At 39.2% G+C, this 17,843-nt stretch overlaps 1 protein-coding gene across 1 annotated transcript in view; it reads left to right on the top strand.

Annotated features, from left to right (window-relative positions):
* The window catches only part of BMAL2 (basic helix-loop-helix ARNT like 2), a 73,319-nt gene extending 55,851 nt beyond the window's left edge, over positions 1–17,468 (top strand). Inside the window, exons 8-15 of the mRNA XM_080661019.1 lie at positions 1,793–2,030; positions 2,470–2,576; positions 2,731–2,881; positions 4,093–4,151; positions 4,852–4,948; positions 12,579–12,657; positions 14,626–14,734; positions 16,439–17,468. Of these exons, the coding sequence (XP_080517145.1) occupies positions 1,793–2,030; positions 2,470–2,576; positions 2,731–2,881; positions 4,093–4,151; positions 4,852–4,948; positions 12,579–12,657; positions 14,626–14,734; positions 16,439–16,575 (977 nt within the window). The 3' untranslated portion in view covers positions 16,576–17,468. The remainder of the gene's footprint in view (positions 1–1,792; positions 2,031–2,469; positions 2,577–2,730; positions 2,882–4,092; positions 4,152–4,851; positions 4,949–12,578; positions 12,658–14,625; positions 14,735–16,438) is intronic.
* Positions 17,469–17,843: the final 375 nt, after the last annotated feature.

Raw genomic sequence — 17,843 nt, 5'->3', positions numbered from 1 at the left:
AAGTGCTGTTTGGACACCTGTGACAGAGCACTCACTACCATCAAATAGCAGGGCATTCGTGGCTCAGAAAGGGAGCTCTGGAACCAGCCTGTCTGGATGTTAACCTTGGCTCCACCCTCCCTGCCGTGACCTTGTTGTTAACTTTCAGTTTCCTAACACAGTGAGGATAACATTAGAACAGCTCACAGGACTATTAAGACAATTAAATGAATTATACATTTAAAGCACTTAAAACAGAGCATAGCACATCAAGTGTGCTATAAATCTTTGCCGTTACTATTAGTTGCTATTTTATAAGACAGCCCATATCATTTTCTATTTAAAAACATGTTTTTAAAAGAATTGTTGTAGTAACAGTCTTATCAGATAGTACCGATTTAAAACAGTGACTCTCCTGGTCTTTTCTAAATGTTATCACACACTGTTGAAGTAATTTTAACCAGCCCTTTTTTTCTTCTTTTTAATCTTTAAGTCACTTTTTTTGTGGGTTGTCATACTCTGTAGACTGCCTGCCTTTTATACCTGTGTTGCATTTCATTGTTTTCTTAAGCATTTCCTGATATTTGAGCATATGGATTATCTTCAGTTTTTTATTTTTCTAGTTGGACCTGTTTGACAAACTTTTCCTGTGAGTTAAGCTTGGGATTTTTTTCTGAAAGTGAAATTTGAGTCAAATTTTATTTTTATAATACCTTTTATTATAAATTTCTCCAAGTGGTCTCCAAATTTTGTCTGTAATCTAGTATAACCATTATAAATACTAACATAAGAAATTTAAGAATGTATACATAATTATCCTTTACATTTAGGAATATAAATTATATCAAAATTTTAATAAGCTGAAAACAGTATCTTTGTGGCTAAGGTCAAGAGAGCATGAAGTTTAACTTTTTCTAACATATAAATTACAGTATTTTTAAAAATTGACTTAGAAATAAATAAATGTAGACCTGTTTAAACCTAAATTAAAGCAGTCTGCTTACTTTTTGATACAGTACTTATAGTTTAGTTCCTGAGGGAAATTATCCCATTAAGAATAAAGTGGTTAAACACAATTGATGATTTCAATGAAATACATATTTGAATATTTCATAGCATATTATAACTCATGTCAGTGTAAGAAATGTAAGAATTCATAATGATTCAAATGCTATCTTTCCCCCCCCCCCAGTTCTATCCTATCTAATAAAAGAGTAATATGCAAATTGGCCATCACTCCAACACACAAGATGGCTGCCACAGGATGGCCAGCAGGGCAGGGCAATTGGGAGGGACCAGGCCTGCAAGGGAAGGCAGTTGTGGGCGACCAGGCCTGCAGGGGAGAGCAGTTGGGGGGGACCAGGCCTGCAAGGGAGGGATGTTAGGGGCGATCAAGCCTGCAGGGGAGGGCAGTTAGGGGTGACCAGCCCGGCAGAGGAGGGAAGTTGGGGGTGACCGGGCCTGCAGGGAAGGGCAGTTGGGTGGGGGGGCAGGCCTGCAGGGGAGGGCAGTTAGGGGCAATCAGGCTGGCAGGGGAGGGCAGTTAGGGGCAATCAGGCTGGCAGGGGAGGGCAGTTAGGGGCAATCAGGCTGGCAGGGGAGTGGTTAGGGGGTGATCAGGCTGGCAGGCAGAAGCAGTTAGGGGCAATCAGGAAGGCAGGCAGGCGAGCAGTTGGGAGCCAGCAGTCCTGGATTGTGAGAGGGATCCCAGATTGGAGAGAGTGCAGGCTGGGTGGAGGGACGAATTTCATGCACCGGGCCTCTAGTTGAGATATAATTGACAAATGCTCTTTAAAAAAAACTTTTGAATTAGATCATAGGAAATTCTGCACTGTCCACTGCACTGGTTACTTGAGAAGCTGGCCTACAAGTATTATTGGAATGGAAGAAGAAAAGAACAATAAAGAAGACAGCAATTTCACCTGCCTTGTTGCCATTGGGAGATTCTATCCATATACTGTCCCACAGAACAGTGGCGAGGTTAAAGTGAAACCAACTGAATTTATAACCCGATTTGCAGTGAATGGAAAATTTGTCTACGTGGACCAAAGGTAACATTTATATGCCTTCATGACCAGAGTTCAGTGGGATATTTAAGGCGATTAAAATGTGGCTTAGGACTGTTGGACTTTTTCTCTTAAGGCTTCAAAACAGGAAATAAAGTTTAAATGAAATAACAATATGGATATTATCAGTGAATTTGTTCAAGCCAAAATGTAAACTTGGAATATTTCTTAGCCATTGGCGCAGAAACTGGGCATGGGTCTCTGGCCACAATTTTACTGGCAATGGATTGGTTTGGGTGTCCTCTGGAGTAGCCTCGGGCCTGGGTGTCCATTCCGTTTTGCAGCTCTGGTCTGGGTTAGTGATGCCCCCGAGTTACTCATCCCCGAGTCCACTTCCCTGCTGTCCTGACCCTGTATGGACCTTCAGGATTCTGGAAGGGAATTTGCCCACCAATTCCACGTTTCTTTTTTATTTTAAAACCAGGGCAACAGCAATTTTAGGATATCTGCCTCAGGAACTTCTGGGAACTTCTTGTTATGAATATTTTCATCAAGATGACCGTAGTAATTTGACTAACAAGCACAAAGCAGGTAGGCATTGAGGAGTAAGGTTTGGGTACGTTTTAATTGCAGCTTCAACTCTTAATTTCTCATTCCTGTGAAATCCAAAACGTGAATTAATCCTCAAAAGTTTGATTTATATAGTGGTAGACCGTTATACTAATTATGATCTTTTCTTATTAAGTTCTACAGAGTAAAGAGAAAATATTTACAGATTTATACAAATTCAGAGTAAAAGATGGCTCTTTTGTAACTTTAAAGAGCCAGTGGTTTAGTTTCACAAATCCTTGGACCAAAGAACTGGAATATATTGTGTCTGTCAACACTTTAATTTTGTAAGTAATTTTTTTATGTTGGTAAGACATTTTATTAATTTCAACTGAATATCTTTGCTTCCCTCTTCTCATCTTGCTAACTCATTAAAACTGTCTGACCCTCTGGCTTTATATTACAACTGAGATATACACTGAGTGGCCAGATTATTATGATCTCTGAATGCATAATAATCTGGCCACTCAGCATATATTTTAGAGGCCCGGTGCATGAATTCGTACATGGGTGGGGTCCAGCCAGCCTGGTCAGAGGGAGGGGACATGGGCGGTTGGCTGGCCTGCCTGCTGGTCGAACTCCTGGTCGAGGGGACAATTTGCATATTAGCCTTTTATTATATAGGATATACACTGAGTCGCCAGATTATTATGTGTTCAGAGATAATAATAATCTGGCCACTCAGTGTATATTGAGTAATTCACTCACTGTCTATTGGCATTAGTTCTCAGGATAAGCTGAAAGTTTGCCCTTATAAAATATATCCCTTTTTGCGTAGTATAAAATATGATAGTGAAGTTTTTTATTTAAACATCTCCTTCCTACCCTCCATGGCTGTGTCTTATCCCATCACTAAGTGATATGGATGTGACTTTAAACTGTATATCACTGTAAGAAGTTGTTTGCCCTCCATATCATTTTGCATGAACGTCTCCTAAGCCTGGGGTACCACAGGTGGCTGTGCAGAGCACTTGGTGGAGGGATGAGCAGCAATCCAGCCCAAGCACTGCTGGCCAAGTCCTGGTCTATGCTGCCAGCCTGAAGGAAGAGCCAGCTTTTCCTCATTTGCGCAATATGCTTGCATGGCCCTGTTCTGAGTTTATTCTTTTTCTATACTTTTTAAAAATTGCTACAATGTTTCATCAAACCTATTTCCTTATTTATAATATTTAGCTTTATTTAAAAGCAGCAAAAGCTCTTCCAGCAGTATCCGGTTACCCGTTCTAATAACCCTTGCCTTCTTATCATTAATATATGAATTGACAGTTTGTAACTATGACAGCATGTACTTTATAGGGTAATTGAGCATTTGGTACTTAGCACATTAATACCTTAATGTCTGGTGGTAATATTAACAATATGCATATATAAAAAAATTAAATACAGTTACTCTAACAATTTCCTTAAAAATGGTAGAAAAGCACAATTTTATTGGCAATGAATTGGGTGGGTGTCTCAATCTAAAGAAGATGTCATTGCTGCTGTTTCTAAATTCTAGGGGACACAGCGAGGCTGGAGGAACATCGTCACTTCCTTACAGCTCTCAATCATTGGAAGGTAAGCTTAGTTTTAGATGATGGAAACTTATTACCAAGACTATTATTATTATTACCATCTTTTTCTGTCTTGGAGAGGTAAGAATTCCAAGGTGAAGTTGAAAAGACTTCTGTGAGTTCAGTTATCCTCCTCAGAATTCTCACAGTACTTTGGTCACACCTCCGTTATAATCTTAGGTCGTATTGCAACTCGTTGTTCACTCAGCTGAGTTCTCTGAGAGTAGGAATGGTGTTTTATCCATCCTCTCTCCCTGGCAGCCTGCACAGTTCCATGTTCTTCGTGGCACTCAAAGTATCTGTTGGGCATATTAATAAAAAGCATGAAGGGGAAGTTTTTGCTTGTATCAGTTTTTCACCACAGGAATTACATAATATATCCCTTGCATAAATAAAAGTATTAGGAAATATTAAAAATAAACTATATTGCTCTGCCTTTCATATCGATATTAAAGTGGGTGGGAACTGTCTGTACTCAAAGGCTACAGGTCAGCGACTCTCTACACGTTTGATTCATACATACATTTGAATAAACATCTTAAACCATCATGAATTATGTTGGTAATGCAAGCATGAATGTTTCTAACAATTTAAGATGCAGCTAGTCTGTTTCTTTTAAAGGTAGAAATATTTGAAAGAAATATATCAACAAAAGATATTTACTTTTTTAAAGTTCTCAATTGAATTTCCCTTTTGTTGTTTAGAGTCCTGTGTCGGTGTGCCTGGACTGTGCACCGGCACAGTGGTTGGTGCTGGCAGTATCGGCACAGATATTGCAAATGAAGCTCTGGACTTACAAAGGTAATGTTTCATCTTTTGCAGATATTACAAGTAAAGTTATTATGCTAATAAAACCAATATTCCAAAATCAATGTTTCCTCTACACAAACAGTAACCAATTCAACAATGTAATGGAAGAGAAGATCACCCTTACAGTAGCAACAAAACAGATAAAAAGGTAGTTAGATATAAATTTTACAAGAAGTATCTAGAACTTTATGGAAAAAAAAGTTAAAATGCAGATCACTTGAATAACTTTCCAGATATTAAGTTGTTTTTTAATGGGAAGACTCAGTATTGTAAGGATGTCAGTGTTCTCTGAACTAACCTATGAATTCAGTGTGAATCCAGTCAAAATGTTTTTTTAGAATCCAACAAATGGTAGTAACTATATTAGAATATCCAGCAAAATTCTAAAAAAAAAACCAAAATTGATTGAAACTAAAATGATCAGCTATTATAATCCTATATAATAAAAGCCTAATATGCAAATTGTCCCTTGAACGGGAGCTTGACCAGGAGTTCGACCACTTACCATGACATGTTCAACCACTCGCTATGACATGCATTGACCACCAGGGGGCGGTGCAGAACATGGCTGGTGTAGGCGACGTGGCACTGGCAATGGGCAGCAGTGGAGGCGCTGCCAGCCCCGATGGGCCCCGCAAGAGCAAGACCCTGGTGGGATAGTGGAGCAGGTGAGCAGGCAGCGCCAGGCCAAGGTGGGTACGAGTGGGGCCCAATCGCCCTGCCGATTGCCCCGCAGATGGTGACCAGTGGCAGTGGTGGGGGGCGGGGTCACCGCCTGGCTCCTAGGTGCTAAGGGAGCCGGGCAGGGGCCCAGTGACTCAGGTGGAGGAGAGTACGTGGGGGGCCAGTGGCCCAGGTGCTGCCCAGGGCCCAGAGGTCAGCTGGGACCTGCCCTTCCACGACAGACACTCGTGCTTCGATCGCCAGCCAGGCCTAGGGACCACACCTGTGCACAAATTTCGTGCACCGGACCTCTACTATATTATAAAACTATAGTCACAAAAACATTTTGATTAATAAAAAAATAGATTTCAGAAAATAGATTAATGAAAAAATAGATTTCAGAAAAGATTCAAACACATATGGAAATTTATTATATGGTAAAAGTGGCATTTTAATCAGTAAGGGGAAATAGATTAAACTGTTAAGGGCATTATAATAACTCTAAAACGATTTGGGAAAAGGAAGAAAGCTAGACCCCATTTTTATTCTTTATACTAATATGAATTCCAAGTAAATCAAAGAGTTTAAAGTAAACCAATAAAAGTATTTTTAAACACAGGTATAAATGTTACAATCTTAGTTTGGATCATCGTACATCCAGAATTCATGAAGAAAAAATATGACAAATTATGTAAAAACTCAAAACTTGAGCACAACTATAACTATTTTAACAAAGTTAAAAGATAAATTATAAGCTGCGCATAATGTGTGTATTTCATATGACAAAATGGACTAATCATTTTAATATATGAAGAGTTTATAGTATAAAATTATTAAACTGTATATTTTATATAACTATATAATAATCTTAATCTGTATTAAACTTTATATATAACATAAAGAATAAAGTTATTAGCCAATTTTTAAAAAGAGTTCAATAATAAAAAATGTTGGACAGTGGACCTGAGTAGAAAAAATACAAATGGCCAAGAAACTAAAAATTGCTCAACCCCACTCACAGTTAAAAACATCTATGTACAAACCAGAAGAAAAGCCTGTTTTCATTTAGAAGGTTGTCAAAGATTTGAATGTTCGATAATCAATATTGGTGAGAGTGTGAGAAAACAGTCGCTCTTAAACTGTTTGTGGGGATATATTAGTCCAGCTGCTATGGAAGGCAACTTGACTACACCTATCCGAAACGTAAGTGTATGTAATCCTAGACTCAGCCGTTCTGCCCTGGGAGCAAATAGCCTTATACAGCCTTGCAAATATCTATGAACAAGACTATTCATTGCTGCGTTTTTTTTACAGTAGTGTTTTAAATATTTAAATATTTGTCATAGCAATAACTTGTTATGGCATATTCATACAATGGAGTACTCCGCAACTGTTGAAAATTAGGAAGCTTTATATACACTAATATGGAAAGTTGTTTAAAATACATGGTTAATAGAAAAAAAAGAACAAGAACATAACAAAAGGGTAGTGTGTATAATAACCCATGTATATAAGGAAAAAAAAGGTGTGTATATAGGCCCATAATTGCCCATCTAAAACTCTGGAGGCAGTAAAGGTTTTGAACTCAGAATTTCTTTAGATTTTAGAAAGATAGTGTCTTGAAAATCAGTTTTTAAAGAGTTATGTGTAATACCTCCAGAGAATATCATGGGCAGCACCCCATAATCAATTAATTAAATCATTATTTCTGTAATGAAGTATTTATAAATTAAATGGTCAGGGAGGACAGGGGAGATTAGATATTGGGGTATATACATTAAACAAGATTGGGAAAGAATCATGATTGAAGCCGTTTGGTGGGTATATGAGATTTCATTATATTATCTACTTTTATATCTGTTTAAAGTTTTCCATCATAAAGCTTAAAAATACATTTATGGAGTGAGGTTTTATAAATACATGTAGTAAGACAGAGTGGGATAAAAAAAGAAAATAGCTTCATACCAGTCAGGTTAGATTTTGCTGAGTTCAGATCAATTCAGATTTTGCTGCTAAATGAATTATGGAAAATCTTTCTGGTTTCCAGGTATTTAGGATTTTGAAATTATAGAGAAGGAACTTATAACTGGATGATATATAACAATACAAGTAATTTTTTCAGACAATTCAGAATTTCTTACCTCCCATAATGGGACTAGGTTTTGTGGGATGGGAAAAGTAGAAGAGAGAAATTTTTGCTTTTTATTTTCTTTTTGTACAGTTTGTATTTAATTTTTTAAATTAAAAGTAGTTTAAATTGAAAAAAAAGTTACTGGTAAGACATTTGTCATGTCTTGATGGATACCTGGATGCTTCCACCTTGTGGCTACTGTGAGTAATGATGCTGTGAATGTGGGTGTACAAATGTAAGTTCTAGTCCTTGCTTCAGTTCTTTGGGGTATACCTAGAAGCAGAATTGCTAGATCACTTGGTAATTCTATTTAGCTTTTTGAGGAACTGCTATTATTATGTTTTCCATTGCAGTTTCACCATTTTACATTCTCCACCAACTGCACAAGGGTTCCAATTTCTCACCAATGCTTGTTATTTTCTGTTGTGTGTTTTTTATAATAGTCATCCAAACGGGTGTGAAGTGGTATCTCATTGTGGTTTTCTGAGTCCAGAGTTTCATTTGTGATATTTGTCCCTATGATTAGTGATGTTTTGAATCTTTTCATATGCTTATCTGCCATCTGTATATATTTTTTGGAGAAATGTCAATTTAGGTCCCTTGCCCATTTTTCAATTGTGTTATTTTTTGTGTGTGTTATTATTGAGTTGTAGGAGTTCTTTATTTTGCATATTAGCCACTTAGATGTGATTTTTAAATATTTTCCCCCAATCTCTGGGGTGCCTTTTCATTCTCATTGATAGTGTCCTTTGATGCACAGAAGTCTTCAATTTTGAAAAATTTCTACTATATCTCTTCTTTTGTTACGTGTGTTTTTGGTATCATATCCAAGAAATTTTTGCCAAATCCAATGTAATGAAGCCTCTTCTCTATGCTGTTTGCTGACAGTTTTATAGTTCTAGGTCTTACATTTGGGTCTTTGATCCATTTTGAGTTAATTTTGGTATATGGTGTAAAGTAATAGCCCAACTTCCTTCTTCAGCATGTGGATATCCCAGTTTTCCCAGCACCATTTGTTAAAAAGACTGTCCTTTCTCCCACTGAATGGTCTTAGAACCCTTGTTGAAAATCATTTGACCAGACGGACACAGGCGGGGGCGGGGGGGCGAGGACACGCGGTCTCCTTTCAGGGACTCCGGGGCAGAGCTACTGTCGCCGCTGCCGCTTCCACTTCGGGCCGCCGAGGACCCAGCTTGTGAATTTGCACGAGCCTGGTGGCATCCACCCCAGCTTCAGGAGAAACCAAGATGGAGGCATAGGTAAACACCTAAACTGCTGCCTCGCACAACAATTTCAAAACTACAACTAAAAGACAAAATGGACATCATCTAGAACCACAGGAAGGCTGGCCGAGTGGAAATTCTACAACTAGAAGGAAAGAGAAAAGCACACTGAGACTCAGAGGAGCTGCAGGAGGCAGAGGTACTGAGATGTGCGTGGAGAGGACTGGCAACTGAGTGCGCGGCTGGCTTTCTCAAGCGGGAGGGAGACAAAAGCTCCCGACTGCGCTGAACTCCAGATCCAGGCAAGACTCTGGGGACCCAGACTCATTCGGGGAGAAACTGGACTGTCTGGCAGCGGGCGGAACTCAAGGGCAGCTTTCTCTCAGAGGTGCTTGCAGCGATTACTGATGGACACTGAGATACAGGGGCCTCTTAGGGCAGGGCTGACGGGAAACCAATGCTGTCTGCTCTGCCCTGAGACTCTGCCCCATCCAAGCTGAGCACAGAGGCTTTTGCAGGTCTTGTCTCATAAAGGTGTCTCCAGCACAGAAGTTCTCCCAGCGTAGACACAGCTGATCCTCACAGCCAATTGGCCTGGAGGTCAATTCCTCCCAGTGATACCAACAACAATCAAGGCTTAACTATAATAAGACTGTGCACACAGCCCACAAAGGGGTGCACCAAGAGTGTCCACCTCAGGTAACTGGGGAGGCTGAGCCACTGGGCCCTATAGGACATAGGACAACTACCACACAAAGCCACTTATCAACTCAGGGAAGCCAAAATGTGGAGACAAAGAAACAGATCACAAATGAAAGAAATGGAGGAAAGCAAACGACTGGATATAGAGTTCAAAACCACAGTTATAAGGTTTTTCAAGAATTTTCTAGAAAAGGCTGATAAATTTAGCGAGACCCTTGAGGATATGAAAGAGGACCAACTAGAAATTAAGCATACACTGACTGAAATCAAAAATATTATACAGAGATCTAACAGCAGACTAGAGGATCACAAGAATCAAGTCAAAGATTTGAATTACAAAGAAGCAAAAAACACTCAACCGAAAAAGCAAAAAAAGAAAAAAGAATCCAAAAATATGAAGATAGTGGAAGGAGCCTCTGGGACAACTTCAAGTGTACCAACATCAGAATTATGGGGGTGCCAGAAGAAGAGAGAGAGCAAGATACTGAAAACCTATTTGAAGAAATAATGACAGAAAACTTCCCCCACCTGGTGAAAGAAATAGACTTATAAGTCCAGGAAGCGCAGAGAACCCCAAACAAAAGGAATCCAAAGAGGACCACACAAAGACACATCATCATTAAAATGCCAAGAGTAAAAGACAAAGAATATTAAAAGCAGCAAGAGAAAAACAGTTACCTACCTACAAGGGAGCACCCATACGACTGTCAGCTGATTTCTCAACAGAAACTATGCAGGCCAGACAGGAGTGGCAAGAAATATTCAAAGTGATGAATAGCAAGAACCTACAACCAAGATTACTCTACCCAGCAAAGCTATCATTCAGAATTGAAGGTCAGATAAAGAGCTTCACAGATAAGAAAAAGCTAAAGGAGTTCATCACCACCAAACCAGTATTATATGAAATGCTGAAAGGTATTCTTAAAGAAGAGGAAGAAGAAAAAAGTAAAGATAAAAATTATGAACAACAAATACATATCTATCAACAAGTGAATCTAAAAATCAAGTGAATTAAAAATCTGAGGAACAATAAACTGGTGAATATAATAGAATCAGGGGCATAGAAAGGGAGTGGACTGACAATTCTCGTGGGGAAAGGGGTGTGAGGGGTGCGGGAAGAGACTCGACCAAAATCGTACACCTGTGGATGAGGACAGTGAGGGGGGGTGGTAAGGGCAGAGGGTGGGTGGGAACCAGGTGGAGGGGAGTTCTGGGCAAAAAAAGAGGAACAATTGTAATAATCTGAACAATAAATATATATTAAATTTTAAAAAAAGTTTTAATTTAAAAAAAAATCATTTGACCATATATGCTAGAAGGGCTTTTAAAAAAAAAATTTTTTTTTTCAGAGAGGGAGGGAGAGGGAGAGAGAAAAAAAAACATCAATCCTGAGAGAGAATCATTGATTGGCTGCCTCCTGCATACCCCCTACTGGGGATTGAGCCCACAACCCGGGCATGTGCCCTTGACCAGAATCGAATCTGGGACCCTTCAGTCTGCAGGCTGATGCTCTGTCCACTGAGCCAAACCAGCTAGGGCTGGAAGGGCATTTTAAGAGGAGTGGAAATTAAGCCAAACGTTGACAGTTGGGTACCATTAGAATGGCCAGGATGCAGTGGGGAAGGCATTTATGTATGGAGGCACCTCAGCCATTGTGTAGAGGTGGGTGGGAGAAAGCATGGTGGTTTCAGGGAACAATTAGGAGACTTCACTGAGAGAGGAACTGGGTTGCTGAGATCTATGGGGAGTTTAAGGTGAAGTCAAGCAGGGAGGGAAGTCAGGAGCAGATTTCTACCCAGTGATTAACATGAAAAAAGCCATGCTTCCAAAGATTAATCTGGTGTAGGGGGAGGGGTAGCCACAGCCAAGTGAGCAGGTGGTGATTGAAAGCCACGAACCACAGAATGAGAAGCCGGCTCTTTACACTGACTGTCCTGTGAAAACCCCGAGACAGGCCACTGGCCTTTTCTTCCATTTTCAGACCGAATTCATTCCATTTCTGTATTAATTTCTCCCTCTTTAATTTCTTGTCAACTGCCATCTTGGGAATACATAAACACATGAAGTTATGTTTATGCTATTACGTGTTTCACATAATTGAGCACTTAATAGTATATTATACGTTACTGTCAGTTTTACACATTTAAGTCTTTTTTTTTTATAAATTTTTTTAATATATTTTATTGATTTTTTACAGAGAGGAAGGGAGAGGGATAGAGCGTTAGAAACATCGATGAGAGAGGAACATCGATCAGCTGCCTCCTGCACACCTCCCACCGGGGATGTGCCCGCAGCCAAGGTACATGCCCTTGACCGGAATTGAACCTGGGACCCTTCAGTCCGTAGGCCGACGCTCTATCCACTGAGCCAAACCGGTTTCGGCTACACAATTAAGTCTTATTGAAGGGATTAATTATCAACATGTATGATTATATTTTTGCCATGTGTCTATCATCCCTGAGGATGACCTATTACAGTAAAAATATCACACATTTTCTACTTAAAGGTTGCAAAATGTTAGGAAATCTTTGAATTCTGCTGCTTGGTTATCTTGATAAGGAACTGAGTTTTGATGTGAATGCCTGATTTAAACTAAGTGTGTTATGTTATTCTATTACTTTGTGATGCACTATATTAAGATAAGTAACATGATTAACTTATGGGCTTTTACCTCAGCATTTTATGTTTTATGTTTCTATTTACTATGGAGTGTTTTCAGCTCTCCATAGTCAGAAACAAATCTGGCACCCAACAAGTTGGTCTATTGTGAAAACTGTCATGATACTCAGTCTCATGTTCTTTCACTGTGTATTTTTATCAGATTGTGATATATTCAGAGGAGAAAATTTCCTTTTAAGAATACATTAAGTACAGAAAATGTTTTATGTATCACTTTTTAAAGGTTACAGTCTTCTTCATCCTTTGGTGATTCAAGTCCAACAGATTTAATGAAAGAGACTCACACTATAAACTGCAGGAATGTAAGTACAAACGTAAGTGATAATATTCATGAAATAAATGAACAATAGAATTTGCTCTTTGTTGATTATTTCTCCTGAGAAAGGAAGCCTTCTTAAAAAATAAATGAACCCTTTTCTAGCTAGTCTGTGGTTTAATAGGCCATGTAGAATAGTGGTTAAGAGTGAAGTTGCTGGAACCATATGATCTGGGTCCGAAGTTGTGACTCAGACACTTAACTGCTGCGTAACCCCAGGTCGATTTTTTAAACTCTGTGCCTTGATTTCCTCTTTTGTAAAACTGGGATAATAATGGCACCAATTTCTTGGGATGGTGTATGAATTTCAGGGGTCCTCAAACTACGGCCCGCAGGCCACATGCAGCCCGCCGAGGACATTTATCCGGCCCGCCGGGTGCCACTGCCTGTCCTGCTTAGCAGCCGACTCGTCCCGGGCCCGCAGCGCACATAGGAATTTGTTCATAGTTGTGTGTTTTTTTACATTGTAGTCCGGCCCTCCAACGGTCTGAGGGACAGTGAACTGGCCCCCTGTTTAAAAAGTTTGAGGACCCCTGAATTAAGTGATTAAATATGAAAACAAGCAAAAGCTTAACAGTGTCTGATACACAGCATGTGCTCAATAAAGGGTAGCTGTTACTACTGCTGTTATTCCAATTCAGCGGATTAAGTGGACACCTTTTGGTCTGTAACAAAGTTTAATATAAGCTACAAGATAAGAATAACACACTATTTAATTCAATTCAATAAATACTAGCTATTTGAAGTGCATTGCTGCATATACAAAAGTGACTAAACATAGTGCTAATATCTGAAAAACTCACATGGAGCATAATTCTAATGTAGCTCCGACAATAAAAGGCTCTAAAGTAGGTCTATAAACGAAGTGGTATACGAATATAATAGAAAAGAGAAATTAAATCTGACCAAGGGCAAAAGGGAACTTGCAAATGTATTTTTACATAAAATATTATAAGTCTTTTCGGCTAGTATTTTTTAATTTTATACATTTAGAAAATGTTTATTGGGTACCCATTTTGTGCCGGAAACAGAGGTTAAGTCATTGTTAGAAACAGAGGTTAAGTCATTGTAACAAAAATCACGAAGTAGTGTACATTATATAGGCGTTCTGTAGATATAAATAAAGTACCTCAACTTAAGACAATATAGGTAAACTAGAGGCCCAATGCATGAAAATTCATGCAAGATTAGGCCTTCCTTCCCCCGGCTGTTGGCACCAGCTCCCCTCTGGCACCCAGGAGGACCCAGGCTGCTTCCCTCCTCTGGCCACCTGCAGGCACCCGGGACCCTGGCTGGCTTCCCTCAGGCTGCCCACAGGCACCGGGAACTGGGCTGGCTTCCCTCCAAGCCCCGGCTTGGTCAGGAAGGACATCCGGAATGACGTCCAGAAGACGTCTGATCTATTTAGCATATTACCCTTTTATTATTATAGATGACTTTCTATTTTGATACACTACATTGTACATTAGATTGTTTGGCCTGTAACTCTGTAACAGTATGATAACTTTCTGGTCAGATCCTCTAGTTTAATCCATTCTCCACTCCAAAGCACTGTTTCCCTTTGTGGTATCATATGGGATATAGTTTTGTCGTCATTTTTTAAAAACAAATAACTGACTCAAAGCACTGTGGTCAAGAACTTTCCCATCTCAAACTTTTCTTGTAGTATAGACACTCAGTTATGGTTATGAAGAATGTGTGCTTTGGAGTCAGGAAGACGGGGAAGAATTATATATGACTCTAACACATTGGGCACGAATATTAGCCTCTTTAGGCCTCAGATTCCTCACAACATTTTTTAAGTGAAATGGGATGATGCACGTGGGGTGCTTAGGCACAGAGTACTCAGTCAATGCAGCCCGCCAGGGGCCGCGCTGCCAGAGGCCCCTGTCTGGTAACTGTGAAGTACTTCAGTCAAGCAGGAACCTTACTACTTACCATTCTGTCTTTCCAGATGTCAAATAAGGAGTCGATTCCACTAAATCCATATGAAATATGGGAGCTAGAAGCCACAAAGCAAAACCACAGCACTGTTGCTCCCCCCAGTCACGAACCCCTCCTAGGTAAGTTTTCTTTGGCATCTGCCCACCATTTTGTTTTTCCAAAAACTCCTCCTTCATCACTATATTTTCAGGCATAGGAGATTTCTAGAGAAGCAAACAAGGTCAAAATTAAGATTTTTCCACCGAAACCTGTTTGGCTCAGTGGATAGAGCGTCAGCCTGCGGAATGAAGGGTCCTGGGTTCGATTCCGGTCAAGGGCATGTACCTGGGTTGCGGGCACATCCCCAGTGTGGGGTGTGCAGGAGGCAGCTGATCGATGTTTCTCTCTCATCGATGTTTCTAACTCTCTATCCCTCTCCCTTCCTCTCTGTAAAAAATCAATAAAATATATTTTAAAAAAAAAAAAAAGATTTTTCCATTCAAAATCCTAAACGCAGTAACCGTACTCTGGATTTTAAAATGTATATTACTTAATAGACCTGTCATTGAATATTCAGTTATCAATGGAATCCAGGGTATTGTTCCTATATATACAGTGTAAATAAAACTAAGGTATTTCTATCCAGGAAAAAGTGTCCACTCTCAGGAATTCAAGAATTTTTAAAGGGTACCAATGGTAAAAAGTTTAAGATGCAATTATTTATTCTATGTTTATACAAAGTTCACATCAAGTAAATTCAAGTGACACTGTATCATACTCCCCATAACTGACATTAATCTACTGAAATTTTATGTTAATGAAAATTAAAGAACTTAAAGAATCTGGGTATCAACTGTGCACAGAACCACTTATTAATCACCTTAAGTTCTATTGTACTTCGAAAGACATCTAGAAAACTTTGGTTAACCTGTAGCTATGTTTTAACCCTTAATTTCTAAAACCTTGTACTTATGTCTAACTTAAAGCTCATTTCCATGGTAACTCCTTAGGTCCTTTTTTTCAATAAAAAATCTGGTTACTCCCCTTTTATAAGAATACTAGAGGCCCGGTGCATGAAAATTGATGCACTCATTGAGGAGGGGGGGAGTCCTCGGGGTATCGGGCCTATGCTGGCAGTCAGACATCCCTCTGGCAGCTCGGGAGCCCTCGGGGGATGTCTGACTAACAGCTTAGGCCCTCTTCCCACAGTCAGACATCCTTAGTGCTGCCCAGCTTGTGGCTGAGCTGAGCTCCCCCTGTGGGAGCGCACTGACCATCAGGGGGAGCTCCTGTGTTGAGCGTCTGCCCCCTGGTGGTCAGTGCATGTCATAGCGACTGGCTGTTTCCAGTCATTCTGCTTTTAGGGTCAGTTTGCATATTACCCTTTTATTATATAGGATTAAGGCTTTACATTCCCCTTTGCCTCAGCCTTCTCATTTTTTGGGTTAAACAAGTGTTTTTTTCCCCCCCACAAAGCAGGTTAAAGTTAAATTTCTCCTTTGCACACAAGTACACGCACATGCACCGCCGTGCAAGCAAACCTCAGCCTCTAGCTTCCAGCTGTCTGGGAGTCTGTACCTATTCCGGCTCTTATTTTCTATTAAAAAACTCATACACTAGCTCACTTACATGTATCAAGTGAATTAAGTGCAATTGATCTGACAGCAAATTGTTATAAAAATAGGTGACCCATTAACAAATTTATCTGGCTTTTGCAATTTAAGACCTATAGTCTGCCCTCAAAAAATGCAGTGTATGGCATTCTAGCCGTGCTTTGCCTTTTTGATACTAATCATTTTTAACCTTCAAATGTACTTACACGGGCCTGTATTTTTATTCTATAGGTGGTGGTGCCCAGCTGGATTTTGATGCCCTGTGTGACAATGACGACACAGCCATGGCTGCCTTCATGAATTACTTAGAAGTAGAGGGGGGCCTGGGAGACCCCGAAGTCTTCAGCGACATCCACTGGACCCTTTAGCATTTGACTTTTAACTAAAAAAATGAGAACTGTTTTACAGTATTTCCTTTACAAAAAACTATATGTTCTTCTGTACTGTATTGATACTCTTTTTATCCTTTATTCTTATGAAGGTTCTACCAATTTTTATAGATTTGCACCTACTTTCACAGGGGTCTGGGGAAATGTGATGTTTTTCTTCAAATAGAACTGCTCAGAATTTTCTACAGACCCCTTTACTCAGCGAACTGGTTTTAAACTCACTGGCTGCTATTTTTTGCTAAAATATTTCTGACCAAGAGTATCACATACATCTTGCTTTGGTTTTGTTTTTATTTATTTTTTATGAAGTTTTTTTTGAATTTGAGAAATTTAATATGTTGGCAATTTTTTTGGTCTCAGATTCATTTAATTGACTTGTAATAATAGATTTGTGTAATTTGGAACATTTCCATTTCTTGTATATTTCCTTAATTGAGGACAGGGCTTATGTCTTTTTTAAGAAAACAGTGAGTACTTGAACATTTAAAGGGACAATGCAATTTATAGTCATGATCACAGTGACTACTATGTTCAGTCTTTGTAGACTTGGGCAAGCACAGAGCCAGGATATTTATGCCCAGTTGAGCACTTTGAGGTGGCTGTTAAATGAGATGATTTATATTTAAAACTCAGAAAAAGAAAAGTTGAGAGACTTTCAACTTTGCTTACAGAACAGGAAAGATTCTGGGCTGTAGATGTTGATGATTAATTTTTGCATATTTCATATTAATGTAACCACTCAAGATATACAGATAGAACAGGTTTTCTATGTTGAAATGGTATGTAGTAACCGATTATCTTAGAGGAAGAAACAGGCCCAGGCAGATTAAACGTTTTGTGTAAAGACAATTAAATTCATATATTTTTTAATGTGTACTGTGTATAAACCAGTTTCTTTTTACATACTTGGGAAAGCAGTGAGCTCACTGGGTAAATGATTGATTAACTGATCCAAGAACTAGTCGTGGCCTTAAAGATTATTAAGCAGTTAGAGTTACTATTGCATGTAACCAAAGGCATTTATATACATGGTAACTACCTGAAAAATATGAGGCAATGAGAAAGAATTTAAAAACCAATTTTCTAGCTATAATTAAAAATTTAGAGAGCATTAATACAGAGGTAGCTCAAATTGAGTGCAAGAATTAAGAATATTTAAAGCACTCTAGGTATATCTACCATTTTGAAGATCATATTTCTATATCACCTTACATTTTAAGAGCTCTTTCTAGTTTACCAAGTAAGTT

This window comes from Plecotus auritus, assembly GCF_963455305.1.
Source record: "Plecotus auritus genome assembly, chromosome: 3".
Classification (NCBI taxonomy): domain Eukaryota; kingdom Metazoa; phylum Chordata; class Mammalia; order Chiroptera; family Vespertilionidae; genus Plecotus; species Plecotus auritus.
This window is presented reverse-complemented; position numbering and strand designations above follow the sequence as displayed.